General features: G+C 69.4%; 3 protein-coding genes across 3 annotated transcripts in view; 1 reads left to right on the plus strand and 2 right to left on the minus strand.

The window, feature by feature from the left end:
* The window catches only part of CHLNCDRAFT_32512 (hypothetical protein), a gene marked incomplete at its 5' end in the record, with an annotated part of 4,832 nt that extends 1,471 nt beyond the window's left edge, over window positions 1–3,361 (minus strand). Inside the window, 11 exons of the mRNA XM_005844545.1 lie at window positions 123–263; window positions 583–707; window positions 903–1,020; window positions 1,266–1,346; window positions 1,601–1,684; window positions 1,892–1,991; window positions 2,251–2,342; window positions 2,541–2,648; window positions 2,830–2,948; window positions 3,037–3,187; window positions 3,314–3,361. Of these exons, the coding sequence (XP_005844607.1) occupies window positions 123–263; window positions 583–707; window positions 903–1,020; window positions 1,266–1,346; window positions 1,601–1,684; window positions 1,892–1,991; window positions 2,251–2,342; window positions 2,541–2,648; window positions 2,830–2,948; window positions 3,037–3,187; window positions 3,314–3,361 (1,167 nt within the window). The remainder of the gene's footprint in view (window positions 1–122; window positions 264–582; window positions 708–902; window positions 1,021–1,265; window positions 1,347–1,600; window positions 1,685–1,891; window positions 1,992–2,250; window positions 2,343–2,540; window positions 2,649–2,829; window positions 2,949–3,036; window positions 3,188–3,313) is intronic.
* A 523-nt stretch (window positions 3,362–3,884) lies between these two features.
* On the plus strand, window positions 3,885–5,653 carry CHLNCDRAFT_138893 (hypothetical protein; the record flags this gene model as incomplete). The annotated part of the gene is made up of 5 exons (XM_005844454.1): window positions 3,885–3,944; window positions 4,121–4,250; window positions 4,509–4,660; window positions 5,007–5,125; window positions 5,404–5,653. 5 exons carry the CDS (start codon window positions 3,885–3,887, stop codon window positions 5,651–5,653), a joined length of 711 nt encoding a protein of 236 aa, XP_005844516.1.
* A 3,777-nt stretch (window positions 5,654–9,430) lies between these two features.
* Window positions 9,431–10,062, minus strand: CHLNCDRAFT_10071 (hypothetical protein; the record flags this gene model as incomplete). Its single annotated transcript, XM_005844546.1, has 2 exons — window positions 9,431–9,653; window positions 9,890–10,062. Coding segments are annotated over 2 exons (396 nt in total), but the record flags the coding sequence as incomplete, so codon positions are not given.
* Between the last annotated feature and the right edge of the window lie 775 nt (window positions 10,063–10,837).

The following is a 10,837-nucleotide window of genomic DNA, read 5'->3' on the forward strand; positions in this document are numbered from 1 at the left end:
AGGCACCAAGTGACGAGCAGAGGGAGCGCAGCCCGATGCAGCCATTGAGGGTGGCAGAGGACAGAGAGGGAGAGGGAGGGAGTGGCGGGGCGGCGGGAAGGAGGGGCGGCCGGCCCACGCACCATCTTGTTGCCGCCGCGCACAAAGATGGTGACGGCGCGCGAGTGGGGCGTGCCCTCAATCAGCAGCATGCGGTCGCGGGTGGTGCCAAAGCTGATCTCCCGCACGCTCTTGGCGTAGCCCAGCTTGGAGGCGTTGAGCTCCTGCGGGGCAGACGCAGGGCAGGCGGTGAGGGGGCAGGGGGGACGGCAGCTCAGGCAGGCGGTGAGGGGGCAGGGGAGCACACGACGCGGCGCGACCAGCAGCCCGCAGGCCCAGCACCAGCCGGCATGGCCAGCGCCAGGCAGGTGCAGCGCCTTTGCCCGCCATCCCACTGCCTCCCCATGCAACCATGCCAACTCCCAACCATCCCACTGCCAACCATGCACCCACCCCACCCCACACCACACCGCCCCACACAACACCACACCACACCACGCCCCGCCCACGCGCACTCTGTCCCCGCAGCCTCAGCCTGCCCACCTGGAACCGCGGCACGATGCGCGCCCCCGTGGCCAGCGCCAGCAGCTCAATCTCCACCCCACCCACCCAGCGCACCGCGGGCAGGTCGTTGTGCATAAGGAGGTGGTTGGCCTCATCGTCAAAGCCTGGAGGAAAGCGCGGGGCAGGCGGGAGACGCAGCGGGGCGGTGGCGGCACGGCGGGCGGGGGTACCCCTGCGTGAGCAGGCACACGCAGCGGCCCAGCCCCCATGCTGCCAGCATCCTGCAGCGGCTCGCGGTGACGCCACCAGCAGCGGCAGCGGCTGCGCCGCTTCGGCGGCGGCCGTGCCCCGCGGCGCACCCCACTGGCAGATGATGAGCGTGGCGCCGCTATCCTTGCACAGCTTCACCATCTCCCGGAAGTACTCCTGCTCCTGCTGGCGCAGCGACTCAAACTGCTCCACATTCGAGATGTCCACCTGGCGCCAGGTGGGCGGGGAGGAACGCGGGGTAGGGCAGCAGGGAGGGAGGCAGGCGAGGGGAGGGAGGCAGGGAGGAATGGTCGACGCCTCAGAGTGCACCTCAGCAGAAGGCAGGCGGGCAGGCTGCCCAGAGGCCCCGCCCTGCCAGCCGGCGCGCCGCCCCGTAGCCAGCTGCCCACCCCTGCTCTGCGTGTCCCTAGGCATGCCAGCCAGCCAGCCTGCAGCTGTGCAGCCCACCCCACCTTGTGCTTGGTCTTGGGCTTGGGCGGCTCAAAGGGGCAGGTCAGGATGGCGATCTTCACATCCTCCAGCTCCTTGGGCATCTGCAGGCGGCAGGCAGGCAGGCGTGGCAGGCAGGCAGGCAGGCCACGCCACACAGACCAGCAGCTCAGTGCCGCCTCCGGCACGCAGGGAGAGCGGGGTTCAGCGGCGCGAGTTCGCCAAACATCCCAGGGCACCGGAGCAGCAGGCCCGGGGTACACTTTCACAACAGCTGCTCCTGAGAAGTGGCCCAGGAGGGTACACAAGCACAAACATGGGCACACACACACACGCAACAGGCAGCAGGCTGCGTCACCTGCGGGTGGCTCATGTCTTTGTCCAGCACAATCCCGTTCACCAGCGCCGTGTCCTCCAGCCGCCCCCCAACCTTGCCGTCCAGCTGCAGCGCGGCGGCGGGGCAGCGTGGGGCGAGCAAGCGCGGCAGCGGGGCGAAGGAGCGGCTGGGCACTTTGCAGGCAGGGCAGCGGGCGATGCCGCAGCGCGGGGCAAGGCAGGCAGGGCAGCGGTCGCGCGCCGGGGGCCGAGCAGGATCAATGCAGGCGGCACATGCAGCACAACCAGCAGTACCATAGCGGTACAGCGGTACCTTGATGAGGTCCAGGTTCACGTCCCGCCGCTCCAGGTCCCCAACAGACATCACCGCGCTGACGCACATCTCAGCAAGCTCCCGCTTGTGCCGCCCCACGCTGCACGAGGCGGGGGCACACACAGCGCGGCCGGTGCCGGATAGGATCAGCAGGGGGGCCAGCCATTTGCCCGGCACCGCGTGCGCCTGCGGCTGCGCCCATTGCCTGCTGCGCGCGCTGCGCGCCGCACGCTGCTGCGCCCCAGCCAAGTGGAAGGCAGATCGAGATGCGCACCCTGCCACCCACTTCACACCCCACATGCACGCGCACGCAACAGGGGAGGGCAGGCAGGGGCACACAGGCGAGGCCCCCAGCTCACATCTTGGAGGACAGGGTGGTCATACACGTCTTCACCAGCTCCTCGTGGTTGTCGGCGCTGTAAGGAAAGGTGGCCGCAATCTCGTCCAGCCGCTGCAGGCACCGGGCCGGGGCGGACAGCCAGACAACAGCACAAGGGAGCTTCAGCGGCGGGGACGGGCAGCCTGGGTGCATGGCCGAGGGTGGGGAGAACCGGGCGCGCAGCCGCGCGCTGCTGGCAGCCGCAGCGGCGGTGGCCCCGCCGACTGATTTCCAGGCGCGCCTGGCAGCCTTCTGCGCGCCCACGCCCACCTTGAGCGCCACCTTGCAGGCCATCTCGTAGCCCTCTGCGATGCGCAGCGGGTGGATGCCTCGGTCCAACAGGTCCTCAGCCTGCTCCAGCAGCGCACCCGCCAGCACCTGCGCCGGCGCAGCAAGGGGCGGCCGGAGGCGAGAGGCGGCGAGCGGGTGGTGGGAGCGCCGAGGCGGCGGCGCCCGGGCGGCTGCACGCCCCTCCAACGGGCGCTGCCGGGCGCCGGGGCATGCGCGGCAGGCGACGCAAGGGCAAGGCGGGAGCTGGTGCCAGGCTGCCACCCCGCACCGTGACGCCGGTGGTGCCGTCACCGATCTCGTGGTCTTGAGATTTGCTCAGCTCCACCAGCAGCTTGCCTATCTGGTTCTCCACCTCCATCTGCTCCAGGATGGTGGCTCCATCGTTGGCTGCACCCAGCAGCAGGCGGCAAGCGGTCGGCGGGGCGGCGGCAGGTGGCCGACGGTGGGCGCTGGGCGGGCAGGCGCGCCCACTCACTGATCACAATGTCGCCGTCCGGCCCCTGCAGGAGCTTGTCCATGCCCTTGGGCCCCAGCGACGTGCGCAGAATCCTGGAGACCGCCTTGGCCGCCTGGATGTTGCTTTTCACGGCCTCAATTCCCTTGACCCGCGACTTGGTCTCTTGCTCCTGCAGGCAGGGGCGCCGCGGCGATTGGAAGGCCGAGCAGAGGCGCTGGGCGCCGATCAAAAGCCGATCAGAAGGCCATGCAGCGCATACAGCGGCGCTGACACGGCACAGAGCCCTGTGACCCACCCTGATAATAATGAAGGGCCTGCCGAACTCGTCGAACGCCAGCGACATGGCGGTTCACCTCCAAGCCTGCCCACGCTCTTCTAGAAGCCACTGTCGTGCAAATTGGGTGCAAAGACAATGGCAGGCGCCTCAAAGAGCGTCAAGACATCAGTCCATGGCCGTGCCAGCTCGGCCTCGCCTCATGGCCGCAGAAACCCACAAGCCCCGCCCTCATCGCGCCTGCCACTTTAGCCATCGGTGTCTCAGCACTTCCCCAAGCCGCGCAGCAGGTCCCTCCGCTACTTGCTAGGCGTGGAACTTCCCACCTCCCTGCCTCAGCAGCCCACCCAGGCCAGCCGCCCCGCCCACAGGTGATTCTGATGCCGCACTGGCTTCGTGCAGGCCCCCCTGCCCTGGCCACAGCAGTCGATCACCCCAGGACTGGCGCTGCCCGCTGTAACCCTTCACAACCAGCGCCTGCGGACCAATATCGGGCATCCGCCCCTGTCGGGGTGCTCCCGGCTGCGTCTTGTGGGCAGCGCCGATGTCAATCAGTGCTCACTCCACCCCCGGCGGCTCTCCCTGGCGCAGGATGGACCGCTACCAACGAGTGCCAGTGCCTCGGGAGCCGGAGGAGCACGCCGAGAATGAGGTGGGGCGGGCGGCGGCAGGGCGGGGCGGCAGCGGGAACACCGCCGGCCCGGCCCGCACGGCAGCCAGCAGCCAGCTGTGGTGTGGGGCAGGACGTGGCAACAGCCAGCGCAGCGGCCGTCGCCTGGCTGCCTCCACATATCACCTGGCCGCCGCCGCCGCCGCCGCCGGTTGCAGGTGCGCATCACGTCGCAGGGCAAGAGCCGCAGCTACATCTCCTATGGCACCACCCTGCTGTCGGAGAAGGGCCACTCCTCGGTGGTGCTCAAGGCCATGGGCAAGGCCATCAACAAGACTGTCACCATAGGTGGGCGGCAGCAGCAGGGCAGGGGGCGGACTGGGGTGTGGTGCCCTGCTTCCACCCTTGACCCGTGACCATATTCATAGCAGCGCCGGCCAGCTCCAGCTGCAGCAGCCGCAGCGGAAGGCGCCCAGCGCCGAGCGGCAGGCATCCGTACAGCCTGGCTGCCAGCCCCACCGGCCCTCTATCCATGCCTTCTATCCACGCGCCGCCGCCACCACCATCGCCGCCGCCACGCCCCACCCCCGCCGCCGCGGCGTGCAGCCGAGATCACGAAGCGGCGCATCGCGGGGCTGCACCAGGTCACCGCCATCAGCAGCGTGGAGCTGCAGGACAGGTGGGAGCCCAAGGAGGAGGGGCTGGATCCCATTGAGACCACCCGTCATGTGTCCGTCATCACCATCACACTCTCCAAGGTGCGCCCGCCTGCGCCCTGCCAGCGGTTTGCTGCCTGCCGACACCCCGGCGCGGCCGCCTGGCGAGAAGCAGCTGCTGCACGGCCGCGGCGCAGGCGCTGGCTTGCTGGCGCTGGCGCCCCGCTCCTGCCGCTGCTGACGCTGCGAAACCCCGCGGGGCGGTCTGCACGGCGGCGGCGGCGGGAGGGAGCGCGTCGTTGGGAGGGGGCTGGGCGGGCAGGCCTTCCACCCGATGGCAGCCCGTTTTCTGCCTCCCCAGCTCCAGCCGCCCCTCCCCTGCTCCCTGCCTGCCTGCTTCCCTGTGCTGGCGCAGGAGCCGCTGGATGCCGNCTCCACGGGCTACCAGGCGCCGCTGCCGGAGAGCGAGGTGCGGCCGCTCCAGGATGAGGAGCACCTGGCGGGGGAGGCGGACGGCGAGGGGGAGGAGGGGGGCTACCACCGGCGTGGGCGAGGCGGGCGCGGCAGGTGGGCCGCCGGGCGTGATGCCGGCAGCTGCCTTAGGTTCTATCAGACATTATCAGAAAGAAAGAACCGATCTCCATCGTCAGTTTCAAGCTATCGCCGGCCCGTCTTGCTGGCGCGGGTGTTGTGGTGCCCGCTGGATGCGATGCGCATGCCTGCTGAACAGGCCGCTTGGGTTGGTGGGCGGGTACGGCAGCATGCCGGGCTGGCAGCGGCGGGAGGGCAGACCGCAGCACCAGCTGACTTGCCGTTGCGCTGTGTGTGCCTGCTCGGTGGTGCAGGGGCCGCGGCCGCCGCGCGCCGCCCCGCACAGGCGACCCCGCCGCCGATGCTGCTGCGGCGGAAGGTTACGAGAATGGCGGGCGTGGCAGGGGCAGGGGCAGGGGCAGAGGCAGGGGGCGGGGGCGTGGAGGCCGCGGCCGGGGCCGAGGCGAGGATTCAGCGCCGCCGGCAGAGGGCGGCGCCGCGGCGCCGCCGGCTGCCGCGCCCGCAGCAGCAGCCCCTGCCGCCGCCGACGGCGCCGCGGCATGAGGGCGCACCCTAGGGCAGCCGTGCTGGCTGCCACATGAGTGCATCGGGGCAGCGCAGCTTGCGCCGCCAGCGCTCAAATCGCCTCGTGGCGCTGTCTGCCGTCCCCGGGCGCAGTGCATCGATCTTCCGGCCAGGCCCAGCAGACTGCCGTGCATTGCGCTGGGGCCGCGGCGGCGAGCGCCTCGGCCCGCCCACCCGCTGCATTGGCGGGGCAGTGTTGGTGGCATGGCCGCCACGGTACTGATCAGCAGCTGACACACCTACATCATCGGAGCGTTTCCTTTTCTTTTCTGCTTTTGCGCAATTGTCCGCAGCAAGCACTTGCCATCTTTGGACCCTGCACTGCACTGCACTGCACCCGTGACTGTCCTCCTGCATTCAACTGTCTTTCGCCCTCTCTGAGGGCAGATGCATTTGCACTTGCAAATAGGCAGCGATCGTGTGACTCTCCATGAATCGCGGGGGAAGAAGCGGTACGGGAGGAAGCGTTACTGGAGGAAGCGGCAGGTGGAAAGCACGGCAGGACGAGCCAGTTCTCCAGCAGGATGCATAGGTATCAGTGCGTGCAAGTGGGAGTGCTGATGAGTGCCAACACACACATGCTGCAGACGCAGATCAGTAGCTGCGCAGCTGGGTAGGCGGCTGGTAGGCCACGAGGCAGCCGTCCAGCTCAGCGCGTGGCGGCGACCAGACTGACTGACCACACGAGCGCGATCAGCAGCCACCACGCAAAGCCGCGCTCCCAGCCCTGCAGGCGCAGCTTCCGCCGCGGCTGGCTGCCGCCGCTCTCCTGCTGCTCCTCCTCTTCCAGAAACAGCAGCTCCACATCATCCTGCTCGGGGGCCGCCGCCGCCAGCCAGCTGCGGCCGCACAGCTGGCGCACCGCGCCCTCCACCGCCGTTTCCACCGCCGCCAGCGCGCGCAGCAGCCGCCAGCGGTGCCCACTGCCGCCGCTGCCGCCGCCGCCCTCCTCCCACTGCCGCAGCGACGTGGGTGGCTCCGTCTTCACCAGCACCTGCACCGCACGGTGCGCCCAAAAGCCGGCCCATATCAGCTTGGACTGCGGTGCACAGGTGCCGCACACTTGTGCGTCACAGAGAGGGCTCGCAGAGATGCGGCGAAAACGTGCCGTGCAGGCAGGGATACTCCTGGATACCAGCAGGCCCTCAGGCAGGAGGCTGCCGCCGCCTCACCAGCATGGGCAGCGCCAGGCCTGCCATGAAGGAGACGCAGGTGAGGAAGCTCTCGCACTCGGCCACCCGAACATCCCGGCTGCGCTGCAGCAGCGGGAACATGCTCTGCCCCACGCCCCCTGCACGCCGGCCAGGCACGCGTGCGCAGCGTGGGGCGACAGGCGGGCGGGTGAGCGGCAGGCGGGCGAGGCAGGCCTGGCGCAGCGGCGGGCCAGCCAGGCGGCAAGGGGCGGCGGGGGAGTGCGCCTCGGAGCCGCAGCGGCGGCCGCGGCCGCAGCCGTGCTCACCGGGCAGGGCCATGGCGGCCAGCTGCATGGCGGTGTGGAAAGCGTGGATGCGCGCCGTGGTGGTGGGGTGGCGCAGCAGCGGCGCCGCGCACAGCGAGTGGTTGGACCGCACCATGGCGCACGAGTAGATTTGCAGCAGCATGTGTGGCACCAAGGGCAGCAGCGGCAGCGGGTTGAGCATGGTGGCGGTGATGACGGCCACCAGGCGGCTGCCCCACACCACTTTGAAGGTGTCGCGCAGGATGCCGCGCAGCCCGGGCTCGGGGTCGGCGTCCAACACACGCTGGATGCCTGCAGGGGGCAGCGGAATGAGCGCGCTTTGGGTACAACCAGCGAGCGAGCAGAGTGGGCGGCGGGGGAGCAGACCCGGTGGTTCTAAAACAAGAGATCAGATGATGATGAAAGATCAAGAATTGGGAGGTGTCCCTAACTACTTGTGTGGCCAGATGGCCCTGCCCAGGGGTTGTGTAGCGGAGCGAGAGCGGCGGGGAGGGCCGGAGCGGCCCGCGTTGGCGTGCGCACCTCGTGCCTTGCGCAGCAGCGGGAAGGCGAAGAAGACGAGGCGGTAGACGGTCAACGACTCCTTGCGCCAGCGCAGGTAGAAGCGTGGCGCCAGGCTGGGCAGCAGCCACATGCCGCCGGCCACCACGCAGGACAGCACGCGCTGGAAGCGCTCGCTGCCGGGCAGCGTGCTCCAGGCCAGCAGCGACATGACTTGGGTGGCGGAGTGCAGCAGGAAGCCCACGAAGTTGAGCAGGCGGTCAAAGGCGCACTCCCGGTAGGCCGCCGACCACGACGAGGCTGCTGCAAGGGCGGGCGGCAGGAGGCGGGCGGCGGCCTGGCGTCGGGAGCTGCTGTGAGGCGTGTGGGGCGCGGCCACGGACTGACAACCGCGGCAGGAGCCCGGCAGGCGCTGCAATGATTCCAGGGAGCATGGGCGTCAATGCTTTCACAGCATGCAGCAGCCAAGCAAGGCGCACCTGGGCGTGCCGACGGGGGCCGGCGAGGGGTGGCGCCGCCTCCCGCCCGGCTGGCGGCGCCCTCCCCCTGTGTCGCTGCGGTGCGCCTGCGCAGCTGGGAAGCTGCCGCCGTGCCACCGCTCATCTTGCTGCAGCACCACCGCCTGGCAGCAGGAAACTGCAGTGAGCAGGGTTGGGCGGTGCCTGCGCAGCACTAGTGGCCCCTGAAAGTCGGAGGGGTACGCTGGAACGCGTCCCTGAGCGGGGGCGGTGAAGACGATGAGGAGAACAAACAAGTGACTGGTGCTTAGGCGAGCGTACTGGTGTGCTCGCCTCTCGTGGCTTTTCCTGCCTTCCGATGCCTGGGCAACGATGTGCACGAGCACCATATGCCTGCCTGTAAGCCCTTGATGATGAGGCAATGGGAGAACGGTGAGGGCCTCAGGGAAGCAGCAGGCACAGAGGGCCACTGCATGAACGTCAAATCGTCAACCCCATTCCCAATGCACGTCTTTGATGTGGTGCTGCTTTAGTACATCCCCACAGGGATGCAATTGACCTAATGGGATGCAGGTGGGAGGATACAGCGGAGCAACAGTGTCGGGATCGGTGCCACCGCGGCGGTCAATGCTGTGCTGCTCATGTCATCAGGAGCGGGCAATCATTTGCTTAAGCGGCCATGCTGCTGCATGCATGAATGAGAAATTCCAGGGCATCTCAAACTCGCTCAGTCGAAGGTCGCCCAGCCGGCCTCTGTTGCCGGCGCCGCTGCTGCTCCGGTGCCAGCCGGTGGCGGCACGCCGCTGCCGCCGCCGCTGGGCGGCCCCCAGCCTAACAGGTCGCCAGCAGGCGCGGCTGCTGCTTGCTGCTGCCCAGGGGCGCTGGGTGCTGCAGCGGCGGCCTGCCCCGGCGGCGGCGCCAGGGGCGCCAGCCTGCCCGCGGTGCCACTGGCGCCCGCCGCCGGCGGGTGGCCTAGGCGGGACAGGAAGCTGTCGCCGTCCCCCGCTGCACCCTCCTTCTTCTTCATTGTGATCCTGCACACGCACCACGGGGAGCAGCACAGTCGAGGTGGGTGCTGCAGGCGCCTGCCAGCTGCGAGGCAGATTGCGCGCATGTGGGTCTGGCAGGCTGCTAGGCACCGGCTCGGCACGGCAATGAGCAGCTGCCCAAGCTCCAGCCGCTCGGTCCCACCCGCCACCCCCCCAGCCACCCCCACCCGCCGCACTTGATCGTCTCGCCCTCCCGCAGGCTCAGGTCGGCCACCGGGCGGTACAGCGCCGCCGCCTCGGGCATGAGGTCTGCCGCCGCCGCCAGAGGGTCGGCCGCGCCCCTGATGGCCGCCATCTCCGCCGCCCGCCGCTGCTGCCGCTCGTGGTCGCCGATGGCGACGTTGAAGTCAAAGGCGGCGGAGCGCTCGCCGAACGACACCCCCACAAACGCGTGCCGCCGGCTGTCGGCGTCCTCCAGGCGCAGCACAAAGTTGCGGCTGGAGTCGGAGGCCTGCTCCACCACGGTGTGCGCCTGGCCCGCGGGCACCGGCGCCACGCCAAAGAGCTCGCCGCTGCGATGTGGGTGGGGTGGGGGTGGGGTGCAGGGTGCAGGGGCAGGTGGGGAATGTGCAGCGCATGGCTGGCGGCACCGCATGTGCACCACGCTGCTCCCATCTGGCCTGCACCCAGCACCCAGCACCTGCGTCTGCCTCGTGCGCCCTTCCCCCGGCAGCAGCCGCCCCGGCATGCCAGCAACAGCCCTCGCAGCAGCAGCCCTGGCGGCGGGTGGTGCTGCGCGCCGACTCACGTCTGCGGGTCCTCCAGGCGCACCTCCAGCTTCTCCCCCACCGCCACCACCCGCACCCGCCCCGTGAAGATCTTGTCGGCCACCCGCCACTCCCCGCTGCGCCACCCGCCCGCGCCCGTCCTGGGCGGGATGCGGAAGACGTCGAGCTCGCGGTGCACAAACAGCACGTGCTCCAGCGCCATGGCCGCCGCGCCTGGATGGGCGCTCTGGGGCGTGTGCTGTGCGGCCTGGTGCACCACCTGCATGCATGCCGATAGCTTTCCTGTGTGAATCACCAGCCCGAGAAACCAGCAGTGTCAACCGCGGGTGCGGCGGCGGCGGGTGGCCGGTGAGAATGCAGCGGCCGGTCAAACCGGCTGTAGCAACCGCTGCGGCCCCGGCACGGCGTAGTTCTTGCCTGCTTGCAGCTCGTGGGCGCAGAGCGGAACCAGGCCCTCTTCTTCGGTTCTGCTTGGATCAGTCGGCCCAGCAACCGTTGCTGGGCAGCTGCCGGGATCGGAGACCGCTGCTGTTATGGAAATAGCAGCTTGCAGGGCCAGAATAGGGGACCGGTCTGGGTTTGGACGGCTGCTGATGTCAGCTTTGGGATGAAGGCTTTCGGCAGCGAGCCCAACCACAGGTGGCTCAAGGGCAATCCCAGGGGAATGCAAGCTGGCGGCTGGCAGCCTATAACGAGCGTGCAGCAGTTCTTCACACTCACCGAGGGCAGCCCATTCGCTGTCGTGTATCTGACCGCACCTTGGTGAGGCAATGTGGCTGGGCAGCCAGAGATGGGACCCGCTGGTGGGAGATGGCCCCAGCGATCACTTGCCGTCGGCGCCGCCAGCCGCAGCTGCCAGCTGCTGCCAATGGCCTCGCTCCAGTGCAATGTTGCTTGGCATGGGCACAGACTCCACTGCACTCACCTCCCTGCATCCCAGAGCAGTCGCCGACCCTGCCGCTCATGTG

This window comes from Chlorella variabilis (assembly GCF_000147415.1).
Source record: "Chlorella variabilis unplaced genomic scaffold CHLNCscaffold_22, whole genome shotgun sequence".
Taxonomy (NCBI): domain Eukaryota; kingdom Viridiplantae; phylum Chlorophyta; class Trebouxiophyceae; order Chlorellales; family Chlorellaceae; genus Chlorella; species Chlorella variabilis.